General features: G+C 37.3%; 1 protein-coding gene across 3 annotated transcripts in view; it reads right to left on the minus strand.

Moving 5' to 3' along the window:
* Positions 1 to 1,124: 1,124 nt before the first annotated feature.
* Positions 1,125 to 17,373, minus strand: part of LOC4576596 (regulator of hypoxia-inducible factor 1) — a 42,726-nt gene continuing 26,477 nt past the window's right edge. The window contains exons 3-11 of one of the 3 annotated variants that reach the window (XM_061645001.1): positions 10,425 to 10,647; positions 10,264 to 10,366; positions 9,797 to 10,168; positions 7,534 to 7,690; positions 7,386 to 7,462; positions 7,196 to 7,309; positions 2,145 to 2,295; positions 1,758 to 2,087; positions 1,125 to 1,691 (exon numbers count right to left, since the gene is read on the minus strand). In XM_061645001.1, the coding sequence (XP_061500985.1) occupies positions 1,566 to 1,691; positions 1,758 to 2,087; positions 2,145 to 2,295; positions 7,196 to 7,309; positions 7,386 to 7,462; positions 7,534 to 7,690; positions 9,797 to 10,168; positions 10,264 to 10,366; positions 10,425 to 10,647 (1,653 nt within the window). In that variant the 3' untranslated portion in view covers positions 1,125 to 1,565. Of the gene's footprint in view, positions 1,692 to 1,757; positions 2,088 to 2,144; positions 2,296 to 7,195; positions 7,310 to 7,385; positions 7,463 to 7,533; positions 7,691 to 9,796; positions 10,175 to 10,263; positions 10,367 to 10,424; positions 10,648 to 17,373 lie in introns of all 3 variants that reach the window. The other 2 variants (XM_061645000.1, XM_061645002.1) reach the window with 2 other exon arrangements.

The raw sequence follows: 17,373 nt of genomic DNA on the forward strand, positions 1-17,373 counted from the left end.
TAGCGGCGCGGTCTATTTGGGGATTGAACCCATGACGGGCATGTTGTTAAGTCGTACGAGTTGACGACTGTACTACGAGACCGGCAAAAACAATAATTAATGAATAAAAAATAAATATTTTAAAATAGATTTAAAATATCTTAAGATTTCAAGCAGATGATACCACTTGCAACCCTCGCAATGTTTGACGGGGTATATCGAGTTTTCGCGTACAGGCGTGCCCCGAGTTACAACCCCCTCGAGTTACGACGATTCGCAGATACGACGAATTTGATTTTGACAGTTAAAAGTTGTCATTGACAAGAAATTGATGTATTTTTTTTTTAATTTCTTGGCTGATAACCGTTATACACACATTTCCAAAGATTCTAAAACAACCCGATCTTTAATATCTATATTGTGTACGGCTTTTGGAATATAATTATTACATTATCGAACATTACGAATCGAATATACACGATATCATAAATTCAAACTCTTCAACTTCGGCTATAAACTTTATATTCATAGATATTCGACATAGGACTTTTTCGACTTACGCCTTGCTTTGGGACATTTTTTCGGTCCCAAATACAGTCGTATCTCGGGGGACACCTGTATAGTGGATTCATGGAAAAATAGTTTACACTACTGGTTTGAGGGTTGAAAAATACCGCCACAGAGTTTTGCATTTGTTGTAAAACAGGTATCTTTTGCACAAATTTTATGCAAAATGCTCTAAGAACATTTAGGAAATTCAAAACGAGCGTAAAATATTTCAAAGTATTAAAAGATTTACAAAAAAACACATGGAGCTGTCAAATTTATAGGAATCGCGAACTGCGGATAATTCCTGTATGTTTGTTATATTATGTAATGTATGTAGCCTGGTTTTGCTTCAAGAGGGCCTTTTGCGGTCCGTTTAATATATGCGGTTAAATATAAATAAATAAATAACGAAATAACAAATAAATAACAATATCTAATGAAAAAATCGATTAAAAAATATTGTTTTCAAAAGGTGTTTTTCGCATTTTTAATGGAAAACATGTACATTTTTCTATCAAACGATGTATTACTCATTCATGTTAGCAAGAATTGTGATATTCAGCTTAGGATGGATATAAACACAGCACACAAAGAAATAGCTTTTTTCTCGTCTACTCGCGAAGACGTTCCGGGTCAAATAGACCGCGTATTTATTGAATCGTCAACAAGACCAAACACGGATGTAAAAGAAACGCAATAACGTAGCTGTCACTCATGACAGCCGCACAGGGTGAAACGCGCTTAGGCTTCGCTCTAACAACTTGCCTGTTGGTTGTATATTCTAACCACTTAGTATATTCTTCACTTAGTACAATGATTCACACCTTAACTCTTTACTCGAAAACTGGATAAAAATCGGGGATAAAAAGGCAGTCAAAATCCGCCTGGTAGTGCTTATGTGGAAGGTAGTTCCTCCCTCCGTACTATCGGTGAAAGGATAAATAGAAGTAACTAAGACGCGATCATACTTTTTCTACAATCGCGTCATCAGAAGCTTTTGTGAAAGATGAAACGTTTACACATTTTGATTCTTTTTTTTACTTTTTTGCTGTTTCGTTTCTCGTTATTTGTTTAAGAAACAAGTTGAATGGGAGCTCAATAAATAAATGTAACATAAACGCTACACAAAATGTAATGTTAACTATGGCAGCTGTAAAGAGAATCTGTGATGGTAAAAAAACATATAATCAATTAATAATATTCGTGTTGATCAATTCAGCAAAACTTACAATTGTAAAACTTTCGTACACTAACGGATATGTTATGTGTTTATATACAGCATAAATTATACCATATTGTACAAGGTATATGCTATAGCTCAGTTTAGATCCAACTAATAATATAGGATGTTGCAGGAAATTTACTAATAAGGAATGCTTTTCCTGGAAAGCCAAATAAACCAACAGTACAGACGGAAATATACCCCATGCACTTTTCAACAATGATCCGTATATAGCCAAGGAAAGTGAAGGTTGGTTTATGTGATCTGAAGGCAGCATGATTGTGAGAGTGTTCAATAAAATGAACATAAAAGCAGAAGCTGGCAAAATGAAGTTTAGCTGAAATATGAAAAAAAGATGTAATGAACTGTGACACACAATTCACCATTACGTTACCTTTAAAATACTCTTCGCGTTTGGGTTATCTTTTAGGTGGTAATACGTAATCCCTGCAAGCATACCGAAGAAATAGTTACCAGCATTGGTCTCTGACGGAATGTAAACATGTAAATAGTAAGGTAAAGTTCGAATTTCTTGCAGAACATGTCTGAAACAAAAAATATACATTTATTTGGAGATATTAAAATATCATATTTCAACGAACTAAATAAATATTTCCCCTCACTCACCACTCCCTTCCACCCCCTCTCTCTCCCTCTCAGATTGCGCATACAGTTCCCGAGTTACGCGGTTTCTGCGTTCCCGGCGAATCCGCGTAACTCGAATATCCGCGTAAGTCGAATTTCACATTTTTTGAATAAAATACTATTCATTAATCAGAGTTTTTGATTTTATTTAGCACTTTTATACACGTTATTAGTGTTGGGTAAAATAGCACAATTAAGTGTGCTGTGCGTACACGCACGCACATCTCAGTGTGCGGTGCACATTTCGCACTGTGCGCACTCTTCGCACTGTGTGCGCACTCCGCACTGTGCGCGCACTTCGCACAGTGCGCGCATTTCGCACTTTTCGCACAGTGCGAGCACACTCCGCACGGTGCGCGCACTTTTCGCGCACTTTTCGCGCACTCCGCACTTTACGCACACTTCGCACAGTGCGGGCACTTTTCGCACACTTCGCACAGTGCGCGCACTTTTCGCACAGTGCGAGCACACTCCGCACAGTGCGAACGTTTCGCACACTTTGCACAGTGCGAGCACACTTCGCACAGTGCAAACATATTTTGCAAATTTCGTGCAGTGCTTCACTTTGTACTGTGCGAGCACACTTCGTACCATGTTATAGGAAGTCAGATGGTGTAGTACTGAGCATATTTAGACAAACCGCCTTTTAGCATTAGCATCAGTTAGCATTAGCGACTCCGATCCGTTGGTGCAACGAGTTCAAGTCGGGGCGAATCAAAGGTCCATAAATCGCTTGCACACATTCATACCACACACATGCCCATCGCCCCCCCCCTTCCCCCCCCCCCTCTCGCCCTGTCCCATGTCCCCTTCTCTTTAGTTAATTACAAAATTTGACTAGGGCTCCGAGTGAAAATTGTAATTTTTGCATTAAAACATGCCACACTGAATTATGTTTCTCACTCTACCCAATGGCTTGGGCCAACGATGATTAAATTGTATTGCTGCGCTGAACGCTGAAACACTCGCGCACAGCTGAAATCAATACAATTTAATCATCGTTGGGCCAAGGCATTGGGTAGAGCGAGAAACATAATTATGTGGTTGGCCAGTGCACGAGCACACCGAAACTGCGCGGAGACATTTTCTGCGAGAATCGAATGCACAGAACGCTGCGCTTGACCACCATCGAAAACCCGTTACACAACCACAAGCATACAACACATCCAGACAAAAATTTAAAGGCCCGGAAACACAATATCAACACAGCGGTCCGTCGGCGGAGAAATTATCAGGAAAAATCGGCTGACACCAAGCACGCGTCTCTTTAAAACAACTATGAACTGTGAAGGTCGTAGGTAAACGACGCTCCAGTGGGTTGAGGTTTCTCTTGAATTTGGCTGAGATGAATCGTGTCTGTGCTTGTACTCGGAGCCACCGCTTTGCGATTGTGCAATAAAACAGACAGCTGGTATCACGCGAAAACTGTCGCGTCGCAGGCTTGCCCTAGTCAAATTTTGTAATTAACCAAAGAGAAGGGGACATGGGACAGGGCGAGAAGAGACGGAAAGGGGGGGGGGGGGCGATGGGCATGTGTGTGGTATGAATGTGTGCAAGCGATTTATGGACCTTTGATTCGCCCCGACTTGAACTCGTAGCACCAACGGATCGGAGTCGCTAATGCTAACTGATGCTAATGCTAAAAGGCGGTTTGTCTAAATATGCTCAGTACTACACCATCTGACTTCCTATAACATAGTACGAAGTGTGCTCGCACAGTACAAAGTGAAGCAATGCACGAAATTTGCAAAATATGTTTGCACTGTGCGAAGTGTGCTCACACTGTGCGAAGTGTGCGAAACGTCCGGACTGTGCTTGCACTGTGCGTAAAGTGCGCGCACTGTGCGGAGTGTGCGAAAAGTGCCCGCACTGTGCGAAGTGTGCGTAAAGTGCGGAGTGCGCACGCACTGTGCGAAAAGTGCGAAGTGCTCGCACTGTGCAAAGTGTGCTCGCACAGTACAAAGTGTGCTGTGTAGTGCGCACAATGAGGTGTGCTGTGCGCACAGTGCGCACTCGCGCACAATGCCCAACACTACACGTTATCATTTATTTGATATGATTTGTGCGAAAAATTCTAATATTTCTGGCTTTTAAGCGGTTTCAATTTGTTAGCAAAAATGCAATTCATACCGAACTTGAAGCAAATTGTACTGATTTGACATTTGATCTGTCAAATTTAGAAAACCGCGTATCTCCGAATCCGCGTAAGTCGAGAACCGCGTAACTCGGGAACAGACTGTATATTTATCTATGAAACGGCACGATTCGCTATATTTATCTGTTAAAAAATGTGTATCTCCCGGACATTTTGGGAAACTGTACCAGCTTTCGGCAGGCTAGTGCAGTGGTTTCACAAAAACTGCTCACACACATCAACATTTTTTTATTATTTTTCATGAAAGTGATGTTTATTTTGTTGATAAACTATCGTATTATGTTTCGCTAAAAATGCAATCACTGATTTTACTCCTAATTTCGGCAGCGCGAATACGGGTCAGCAAACGTTTTTATCAATTAAAATAGGTAAAAAAAATTTTTTTTTTCAAGCATTTCAACAGAAAATTACTCCAGCTCCAGGTTGTGCTCGTTCTTATAACTGTTTCAAATTCTCAGTACTAGCCGGTGTTAGTACTGAATAGAGAATAGGTGTTTTGCGTTTGTTTGCAAACTATATCATCCACATTGTTGGTAACAACGATCCTGTCAAACATTGCGAGGGTTGCAAGTGGTATCATCTGCTCGAAATCTTAAGATATTTGAAAAATATTTTAAAATATTTAGTTTTTATTAATTAATTATTGTTTTGCTGTGGTATTTGTCGAAAAGACCACTATTTACATTTTTGTGGTTTTTTTAAAATAAAATATCAAAATTTAGGTGTTTAGTAAGCTATAATTTGCAATGTTATACCTGCTCTCGGGGTGCTATAATTATAACTGCTAAAACTAGCGGCGAAAAAACTGCCTAGGCTCGCAAGCTCTTTAATGCGAGGGCTCTGGGACGGTGAACTTGTATGGCGTGCGAGTCCTCGCGCGCCCTCGCAAATCGCTGTCAATTGCATGGCGGGGAGCATGTATGACATTGCAAATTATAGCTTACTAAACACCTAAATTTTGAGATTTTATTTTGAAAAAATCTACAAAAATTTAAATGGTGATCTTTTTGACAAATAACACAGCAAAACAATAATTAATAAATAAAAAATAAATATTTTAAAATATTTTCAAAATATCTTAAGATTTCGAGCAGATGATACCACTTACAACCCTCGCAATGTTTGATACTAAACATCTGAATTTTGACATTTTATTTTGCAAAAATCCACAAAATTAGAACTCCCGCCATGCAATTGACAGCGATTTTCGAGGGCGCGCGAGGGCTCGCACGCCATACAAGTTCACCGCCCCAAAGCCCTCGCATTAAAGAGCTTGCGAGCCTTGGTAGTTTTTTCACTCCTAAATTAAGCAGTTATAATTATAGCACCCCAAGTGCAGGTATAACAGTGCAAATTGTAGCATACTAAATACCTGAATTTTGTTATTTTATTTTAAAAATTTTAAATAGTAATCTTTTCGAGAAATACTACCGCAAAGAAATAATCGATGAATAAAAATCAAAGATTATTTAAAATACCATAAGATTCCGAGCAGATGATATCATTCACAACCCTCGCAATGTTTGACGGGCTAAGGTAACTGTACCAGTATTCGACAGTGTACCTATTTTCGGCAGGTGTAATTACGCAAAAAAGGTGTAATTACGTAATTACGGCAGGCAACAACGTGTAATTACGCAAAAACGCGTTGAAATTTTTCTCAACGCATATCTTTCAGATTGTCTCTTTTTATCAATGCCTGCTTTGTTTACAACTCACACCAAAGTGATTGTAAAAACTGCCATTCAATTCACCAAAATGGGCAAACAAAAAATTAATAATTTAAGTACTCTTCAACACTAATCTTAGGAAAGTAAGAGTTTAAAATAGTTTTAAGCATTTTTGTCTGGCTATTGGCATTAATTAAAACACATTAATTAAAACTGCCTAAAATAGGACCAAACTGCCGAAAATAGGAACAAAAACAGTTTTTGCATTTTCATGAATATCGCTAGAAAATGCACTTGAAACGGCAAATCAAAAATAGCACAACATAAAATGATAGTTTATCGTCCATAATAATGATACTTTCAAGAAAAATAGTAAACATTGTAAGTGTACGAGCTGTTTTAGTGACCTGCGTTAACCTGCCCAATACTGGTACACTTACCCTAGTGATCTTTTCAATGAATACTAATGTATGGATAAAAAATAAATATTATTTAAAATACCATAAGATTTCGATCAGATGATACTACTTGCAACCCTCGCAACCCGTTATACATTGCGAGTGTTATTTGTCATAAAAATTTGCAAATGTTGGAAATATGAGAAGCCTATGGTCAATTTAAAGTAATCTACTACAGCTATTGTTGTTTTACGTTTTTTTTATGTAAATGATTTTTGTGCTAACTTTTGTATCGTAACTATCATCTAAAAATGAAATGAAAAGATCTGCTAACGACTTGATTTTTGAATCAAATAATATAATAAAAACTAGGCTGCGGCCCGTGCTACTATTTTTAGTGGCATTTTGGCCTGCAGAGTCTAATGAATTTAACATCACTGGTCTAAACCGACCATTATTGCGCTATATTGTAAATAATCCATCATTTTTTTATTTTTACTATTGATAGAAATTTGTACTGGTTTAAAATTATACTATAATTTTTGTATTACAATAATGAATAGAAAAAAATCTATACCTTAAAATCATCATTACTGTAGCATCTAGATGATATCGATAGATGATGCCAATCGGCACAACAAAGGCAGTAATCGTCATGCATATTACTATTGGTTTGAATAATCTTGGAATCCTGATAAACCAATATACATAAGATTTATTTAAAATAAATTGTGTAAATTTAGAAGCAAGTTTATATAGATTCTCACCGCATGAGCAACATCAGTATTGTACCAAGTAGGTACAGCTGAAAATCTGCACCTAAATACCAGGAAAACTGAATACACTGTAAATGAGATTAAATAGCATAAATAAAATTTAATGCTGATTCATATAATTTATTTTTAGCTATTATACCGGTTCGCTTGGGTTAATGTAGTTGTTTATGAAAAACACATTTGTCCACCAGTTTATAGTGCAATAATCGCGAAAACGATTGCCTATTAGACCTTCTTTCATCCGAGGATACCATGAGGCATGAAATAAGATCACAAATATATACAGTGGAAGTATTCTGAAATGAAAAGAGAAATGTTTGTTATCTTCAAAAGTTACCCGTGGATTTAGTTCATTCATTCGTAACAAGAAAAAGTAAAACCCCGCTGAATTATACCCGCTATACATTCCCGTTAAACATTGCGAGGGTTGCCTGTTGCGGCTTTGATCATCTGCTCGAAATTTTAAGGAATTTTAAATAATCTTTATGTTTCATTCATTTCATTTCATTTCAACTGCTAAAACTATGGGCGAAAAGACTGCTTAGGCTCGCAAGCTCTTTAATGCGAGGGCTGTTAACTTGCATGACGAGCAAGCCCTTGCACGCTCTAGCTTCCCGCCATGCAACCCGTCAAACATTGCGAGGGTTGAGAATTATATCATTTGCTCGAAATCTTATGGTATTTTAAATAATCTTTGATTTTTATTCATGGGTTTTTCTTGCGGCAGTATTTGTCGAAAAGATCACGATTTAAATTTTTGTGGATTTTTGAAAATAACATGACAAAATTTAGCTGCAATTTGCTACAATTTGCACTGTTGTACCTGCTCTTAGGGTGCTATAATTATAACTGCTTAACTTGCCATGCAATTGACAGCGATTTGCGAGGGCGCGCGAGGGCTCGCATTTGTCTTTTCGACAAATACCACAGCAAAACAATAATTAATTAATAAAAACTAAATATTTTAAAATATTTTCAAAATATCTTAAGATTTCGAGCAGATGATACCACTTGCAACCCTCGCAATGTTTGACGGGATATCACTGTAAAAAACATGGCGGGTGATTTTCGAGGGCGCACGAGGACTAGTGATGGGTAACCGGAATCGCACCCACGGCTTGGAATCGCTTCCGAGCATTGCTACTCCGGCTCCGATTCCGAATAATTTAAACCGTCGATTCCGCCCGGAGCCGTCCGGAGCCGTCCGGAGCCGTCCGGAACCGTCGGAGCCGTCCGGAGTCGCTAGTCGGCAGTAAAAAAATACAAAAAAACTTCAAAGCAATAAACGAAGAAGACTCTTATTTTATTCGTGAGCTGTTTTTAAAATGAAATTATTGCTGATATCGGGAAATTAAAGCGCTTCAGAATACTTCCGACTATTACAACGACTCCGACGGCTCCAACGGGCTCCGTCGGCTTCGATGGCACCGATGGCCCCAACGGCTCCAACCGGCTCCATCGGCTCCAACGACTACGACGGCTCCGACCGGCTCCGGACGACTCCGTCGGCTCCGTCGGCTCCGGACGGCTCCATCCGGCTCCGTCGACTCCAACTGCTACGACGGCTCCGACCGGCTCCAGCTGCCGACTAATCGGTTCCGACGGCTCCGACAGCTCCAACCGGCTCCGATGGCTCCATCGGTTCCGACGGCTCCGACTGGCCGGACTGACCGGACGGCTTCAGACGGCTCCGAGGTCGGAGTTTTGCACCTGCCTTCCGGAACCGCTCCGGACGGCTCCGGACGGCTCCGGACGTCTCCGGACGGCTCCGGACGGCTCCAGACGGCTCCAGACGGCTCCGAGGTCGGAGTTTTGCACCTGCCTTCCGGAACCGCTTCCAATTTTGGCGGAGTCATTCGGAAGCGATTCCGGATTTTTGTTGAATTTACCCATCACTAACGAGGATTCGCACACCATACAAGTTCACAGCCTCAGAGCCCTCGCATTAAAGAGCTTGCGAGCCTAGGCAGTTTTTTCGTCCCTACCCGTCAAACATTGCGAGGGTTGCGAGTAGTACCATCTGCTCGAAATTTAAAGATATTTTAAAAAAATGTTAATTGTTTATTCATAAATATATATTTTTTACAGTGACATTCGTCGAAAAGATCACTATTTAAATTTGCAAATTATAGCTTACTAAACACCTAAATTTTGAGATTTTATTTTGAAAAAATTCACAAAAATTGAAATAGTGATCCCTTCGACAAATAACACAGCAAAACAATAATAAATGAATAAAAAATAATGTTTTAAAATGTTTTCAAAATATCTTAAGATTTCGAGCAGATGATACCACTTGCAACCCTCGCAATGTTTGACGGGCTTGTATTGCGTGCATTGTAAATCACTGAGAATTGCATGGCGGGACTTTTCAAAATCAAATTATTCAATGAAGCACTTACCTGATTAAACGAATTTTCACACGCTCGAAGAAATATGCTACTCCAATCCTTTTACAATTTTTCGTTTGCTCAAGTATGTTTACTGCTAATAGTAAACCACCAATTACGAAAAAAAGCTGTACCGTATACGTATTGCCAGCCATTGCGATCGGAAACCATGGTTGATTGAACTGCGCTTCCAAATCATTTGCATTTTTTAGCGGCATCCTTATTAAAGGTATTGAGGAATGGGTTAATAAAATGATTATCATTGTTAGAGCACGTATTCCATCAAGATGGCGGAGATTCATTCCAGATTTTGTTTCTCTGTCTATTAGCGTAGAAAGATTTCGAGAAATCGAAAACGACTGGATTAATTTTGTTGTGGCCAAACTACGCCTTAGGAGAAAAAAGGATACATTTTAAAAATTAAGATATGATCAAAAGAATTAATTGTTACAGGAAGCTTATCATAAAAAAGTACTCACGTCTCTGTTGGATCATTTGTATTCAAACCGTCGTAAACTGTTGCAAAAATCACCAGCATTATTATTCCTATTGAAATGAATAGAAATGCAAGCCTGGCAACTCCTGCAGATATTGAACCGTTGATTAAGCATGCTACAACATTAGATTTTATTTAATTTACCTGATGTTTCGCTGGTGTCGTTCAATTCTTCTGCAGTTATACAGTTTAAAACATTGATCGATGAATTTAGTTCATATTGCGACCAAATTTTAGTCTCTACACACTCATGCAGTTCTGTTAATAGATTGTGTTCTACACTTTGCATTGTACGTCGACATTTTTGAAGACACGTTCCAGTTTCAATCGCTCTGCGATCGAAATGACGTGGATGTGTAGAATATTCCTTACAGTTTATAGAGCCAGTTTTGTGTTCATAGAAAAAAAAAGTAATAATAATATTGAAAACGGTATTTGCATATGCTTAAGCATATCAAAGCAGAAGCACCTAGTGATAAAGCCAACTAGGCCATTTTTAAAAGAAATTAAAGAAAGATGCACTTTTCATACGAAATATTAACATGTAACAACACATAACACATAACACCATTACGTTAAAGGGCCTACATGGTTTGTTAAATTTTAATCATTGTATTAAAATTATACACACAACTAGAGCAGTAGCGTGGTGATCTGGCGCTCTTGGTAGAAACATAGTCATGTCAGTTTTGTGTTCCCTCCTTACCCCTTATACCAGCGGTCGGCAAACTTTTGAGGCAATGGGCCAACTTTAGTAAATGATCGTGTGCCGCGGGCCAGGAGAATGAGTTTTTTTTATTATTGCACTTAAATTATTACAGTTGAATCTTTTAGAAATATTTTTGGTATTATTGTTATTTTTCTGTAATTATATCATCCAAGTATAGTTCAATTAATTAAAGATTCCTTTTTTTAAAATTAATTGTAATCTTTAATCATTTTAGAATCAGCAATAGATGGCCAAAAATAATATCAGTCAAAAATCTACAAAAAGGGATCATTATCGCTTCTTGAAGACCCCTTCTTCCCACGCCATAAAAAAATATTGAAGATATCCCGGGGATGATACAAAAATCTGAAAGGCTGAAAAATTATCGAAGCAAACATAGATTCAGTAAAACGTTTTAAAAAAGGTTTATGGACAAGTCATGCCATGTCTGATAAATTGATAACTGATTCCTTATGAAAAAGCTCTTTGACAATCGTTGTACTCGTAAACAGCAACAGTGTGGAATCGTCGTTCTCGTTAAAATAACAAGGGTTTTTATTATTATATGTTTTTTTGCTTTCAAATACGATCGAAAATACCTCTAAATAAATTTAAAGGGAAACCAAGTGATTTGTGTGAAATTAAGAGGAAAGATTAAATCATAGTAACAACAAAATATCTAAAAAAATGTAATCTATATATATAAAAATCTCGTGTCACGGTGTTTGTCGCGAGCAAACTCCGAAACGGCTGGATCATTTTCAACGAAACTTTGCACACACCTTATGGTGGTATGAGAATAGGTTTTAAGACTCACATCATTTTCAGAAGTTGCACTAAACTTAATTTATTAGCAATTTTCTAACTCCCATACAAAGGACATCATTGTTGTTGTTGTATACAGCACTTTGACAGTCGGTGTGAAGCGCGGTTTACACTCGGTGTAAGGTGCGGTTTACACTCGCTGTGAAATGCCTAGCGGTTTACGTTGCTGTCACAAATATCCATAATGACAAAACAGAGATGGAGTACTTTAGTTTGGGAATAATGAATTAAAAAATACATGCTATTTCGCTTTGTCCTGTTTGCTGTTTAATGTTCCAAAACGAACAAATATGCTTGCTTTAATAATTGTAACATAAACATGTTTGGTTACTGATGTTAAGCTCGCAAGTGTAAACAACATTTTTCGTTATGGTGTTTTTTTTCGGTCTGCCCGGCTGCGGTCTTACCCGAGGTCAAACGATGTCTGTTTGCGGTTTGGACTTACGAACATCGTGTTTTTCGCATGGACAATTATATGTGGCATGTTTCGCGTGGGTAAACCTTCCAATCTATACATACTAGCTAAAGACAGATTAACCAAAAATATCGTCCATTCATTAGCGCTACGAGATTTGCATTAGAGATTCATAGTAGTTATATGTGTGTGACAAGTATGTAATTATTTGCATGTAAATAAATCAATCTACGTAATTCTACACTGTTTTACTGTTCCAAATTATGTTCTTAAACATATTATTTTATTAATTAACGACAATGACATCAATGAAAACAAATAAAATGAATAAAAAATTAAATTTGAATTTAAACACCTATATTTGCAACTTAACGGACTGGCAGACGAAGGCGCGAGACCGTGAGCGGTTTCGGACACTCCTGAGGCAGGCCAAGACCGCAAAGCGGTTGTAGTGCCGGATAAGTAATTTGCAACTTCAAATACTTAATCGGCAACTAATAAAATGTGGGGTAAAACTAGGTTTACCGGGCCAGCTAGTTTCACTATATTTAAAACTTTTTATTGCATGTTTTGCGTTGGCGAAAGTCAAATGCTCTCCCATCGCATGCAAAACTCAAATCAATATAAAATTTCGTGTGCGATTTTCTTCATTCCGAAAGTCCTATTGTCGTGTTGAAACAATGTTAACCGTTATGTAATTAAATAAAAAAAAAAAAATAATAATAGTAATACTAATAATAGTAACAATAATAATAATAATAATAATAATAATAATAATAATAATAATAATAATAATAATAATAATAATAATAATAGTAAAATTAATAAAAAAAAATACTAATGATAATAATAATAATAATAATAGTTTTAATAATAATAATAATAATAATAATAATAATAGTACTAATAAAAATAATAATAATTATAATAATAATAATAATAATATTTTTTATTAATATAATAACAGTAACAAAGTAGAATAATAATAATAATAATAACAATAATAATAATATTAATAATATTAACAATTAAAATAATAATAATAATAATAATAATAATAATAATAATAATAATAATAATAATAACAAGATATTACAACTCGGCCGTGCTGCTCAAATTTTCCTCAATTTGTACGTTACTGTAAGTAGGTGTTGCTTAGAATTTGAACTCAGTCAGTCACCGACAAGGGGTACAATCCATATTCTAATCTTATTTGACTCCAACACTCCGTCGTAAGGTAATTGTGTTAATTGGCATCCGACGATATCACGAATAACGTACCGATCATTTGGAAGCCGTTTGTGTATCACGTATGGACCCTTAAACTTAGCGATTAATTTCTTATTGGAATCTGGTGTGCTGTCCTTATTCTTTATAACCACGAAATCCCCTTCTTCAAATTCTATAGCCGGACGATTATGTTTTGCATGCTGCTTTTCATTATTTCTTTGAGATTTCTTAATATTTGTCGAGGCTTCGGCACGGATGGTTTGTAAGTCTTTACGCGGCTGATTATTCTTATCTTCTAAATGTTCTGTTATTTCATCAAGGATAGGGCCTCGTTGTTCGATACCGAAGAGCAGTGTAGCAGGAGCGAAATGTGTGGATGAATGTATGGTGTTATTAAGAGCGTACTCTACGGAATGAATTTGAGAAACCCAATCAGAATAATCAGAATTTTGTGAATTTTGCTTCCCTTGCATCTGTAGATGCAGTCGGATAAAGCTTGACCAATTTTGTGAACGCATCTATAACTACTAGTATATACTTCTTTTTCAACAAGGATGTTGGTAAAGGACCTAAGTGGTCGATGTGACTAGTGTCAAATGGTTCAGGTTTTTTGGGAATACTGTCCATATTTTGATTGTTGACCATTGCAGGGGCAGAATAATACACACATTTCAAGCAGTTGTTAATGAAATTATGAACCCTTGTTTTCCTATTAGGGAACCAGTAGTTCTTATCAATTTGGTTACAACACTTGATTACACCAAGGTGCCCTATTTTTTCATGTACAAATCTGATAAGATTATTCACCATTTCTGTTGGAACATATAATTTTAAGGTGTTAGATGGCGACAGTTTGTACACTACTCCATCTTGCAATACGTAACCATCCACCGGGTTTAATTCTAATTCTGTTTTTAATGCTTTAATAGCGGGGTCTCGCGCTTGAGCCACACAAAGCTGAAAATCCAGATCCACTTCATCTATTGTGGCAACGTTCTCAATACGGCTCAGTGCATCTACATGACACATAACTGTGCCTGGACGATGCTGTATCGTATAGTTGTATTCCTCCAAAAATAAAGACCATCGTGCAATCTTAGCAGAAGCGTTTCGGTTTTTTAATGTTTCGACAAGGGAGTTACAATCAGTAACTATTTTGATAGGGATCCCGTGCACATATGTGTGAAACCGCTTGAGAGCGTAAATTACTGCGAGTGTTTCCAGCTAGTAGCTGTGCAGCTTTGCTTCATCGGAAGAGGTAGTTTTTGAAAAATACGAAATTGGATGAAATGTACCATCATCCTGTTTTTGTAACAATACTGAACCAAAAGCTGTAGCACTTGCATCGCAATGTAACTCCGTTTCACGTTTAGAATCGTAGATGGCCAACACAGGAGCTGATATTAGCTTGTTTCGTAAAGTTTCAAAATCGTTCTTACAAGATTCATCAAAATGAAATGGTACTTTATCCTTTAATAGATTTGTTAACGGTTTTGCAATGAAGGAAAATGAAGGAACAAATTTACGGAAAAACGAGAATAGTCCCAAGCATTGTTGTACTTGTTTAGCATTTTGTGGCATAGGGTAGTTTTTTATAGTTTTTATGTGATGGTCACTAGGAGAAATTCCAGAGGAGTTGGCTTTATACTCCAGATAGTCGAGTTCATTCATGGCAAATTAACATTTTGAAATTCGGAGTTCTAGGCCATTTTTTCGTAAGGTACGCAAAATTGTACGAATCAACTGAAGATGTTCCTCAAAATCAAAAGAAAGGAATCAATATACCGTCTATATATACAACAATTTTTCCATCATCGACAAATTCTTTTAAAATATTATTTATAAACCGTTGAAATTCAGCGGGGGCGTTCTTTAATCCAAACGGCATACGAGTATATCCGTTTGGATTAAAGAACGCCCCCGCTGAATTTCGTATTGGCCGTCGGGTGTAACAAATGCGGTGTATTTTATTGAATTAGGGTGCATGTGTACCTGGTGAAACCCGCTTTTTAAATCCAAAAGAGTGAAGTATTTTTTGTTTCCTAAGTGTTCCAAACATGATTCAACGAGCGGCAGCGGGTAATTGTCTCGTATAGTGATCTTGTTAAGAGGGCGATAATCCACACATTTACGTATTTCACCATTCTTTTTGCGTACTAACACTAGAGCAGATGCATAAGGAGAGTTGCTAGGCCGAATGATTTGATTCTTTAATAGATCTCTGACTATATCTTTGACCTTGTTTCTTTCAGCATAAGATAATCGCCGGGGTTTGGTAGAAATAGGAACATCGTGCATAAGGCTAATTTTCATTCTATGATCCGGAATAATGATTTTATCGCTCGGAAATTTGTGATAGTTTAATTCTATTGCTGATTCTATTGCCGTAATTTGATCGTGAGATAAAGTTTCACCCAAAGAAATATTGTTAGTATCGCAAACATCAATCCCACACATTTCGGAAAATGCCTCAGTAAGACTATTGTGTGACTCTATAGTCGGAGTTTGTGGAGTATTAACATCATTAGAATGATATATCGAAAGATCTAGCTGATTTTCCCTTGGTTGGTCACCGACTGAGTCCCGGTAAAGATCAAGAGTTTGGAGCGTTTGGCAAATAGCTGATTTTAATACTGGCAAAGGTTGTTTCTTCAATTCAATCAATTTATTTTTATTATATCTGTATCTAAATTTTGTAAGAAAAACATTCAATATACACAATGCATCTCTTCCGACAATGTGCGGTAAATTCATATAATGATTAGATTTCCAAAAGTTATGCGAAGCTCAACGTTTCCTAACGTTTCTAGGTATTGACCTCCTATTCCTCTAAACTGAGTAGGTTTCCGTACACTGTTGTCACATCTTGGAATCAAGTCCTGGTTAACAAAACTTTTAGGGCTGCCAGAGTCAAAAAGTGCATTTATCATTATTTGCCTGCTCCAAGCCCCTTGATCCCCTATAGCAACACTTACCTGTTGATGAGCATCTATTGTTGTTAGCGGAATTTGGGGCAAGTGTGCCATACGGGGCAAGAGTGCCACCTAGCATTTTTCCTTAAAAACTTTAGTTTAATGATCAATTGTGTATACAGTTGGTTCTTTTCCAATGACTAGGTTTACTGAGCCGAATTTCATATAGACTAATCGAAAGTTCCCATTGTTTTGAACTGATTTATGTTGAGTTTCAAAATTGAGCAGAATATTATAATTTTTTAATCCAACCAAATAAGCTCTCAAAAATCATGCGAACAATCAACCGAGAAAATATTTACACCACCGTAGAGCTGAGAAAACGTGAAATTTTTTGTGGGGTTAGTTGAAAAAAACTTTCTTTTTGTCACTGAAAAATTCAATTTCAAAAAAGTTACAACTTTTGGGGCAAGTGTGCCATCTCTGTTTGGGGCAAGTGTGCCACCATCTTTCATAGGCGCGAGCTGTCAAAAATGTAAACATTGTTGTAGCGTGCTGCGGCATGGTGCGCTATTGTGAGCGGATTTCACGCCAGAAAAACAGAACAGTAAAAAAACCATATTGTGGTACAGTTGGTGGTCAAAAAGGGTTCATTGTTGACTAAATACATGTAGGAATACATACACTAGTGGTACAAAAGTAAAAATTTCCAATTATCTAAGAAATACGGTTATTTTAACCAGGTGGCCGTCTTGCCCCATACGAGTGGCACTCTTGCCCCATAGCCCAAAAAACAACGTCTTTTTGGACCCTTTTTAAACCGCTTCAAAAACAATTTTGTTTGCACGTTTTTCAAGCGAAACTCATTTATAAGTGAGGAAATAGATGTAAAATGGTTATGAGATTGAAATCGGCTTTCGAAAAACACGTTTTAGTGAGTTATAACTTGAAATGCTTAAGGTGGCACACTTGCCCCAAGTTCCGCTACTAGTGATTTTTCTT

This window comes from Anopheles gambiae, chromosome 2, assembly GCF_943734735.2.
Source record: "Anopheles gambiae chromosome 2, idAnoGambNW_F1_1, whole genome shotgun sequence".
In the NCBI taxonomy this organism is placed as follows: Eukaryota; Metazoa; Arthropoda; class Insecta; order Diptera; family Culicidae; genus Anopheles; species Anopheles gambiae.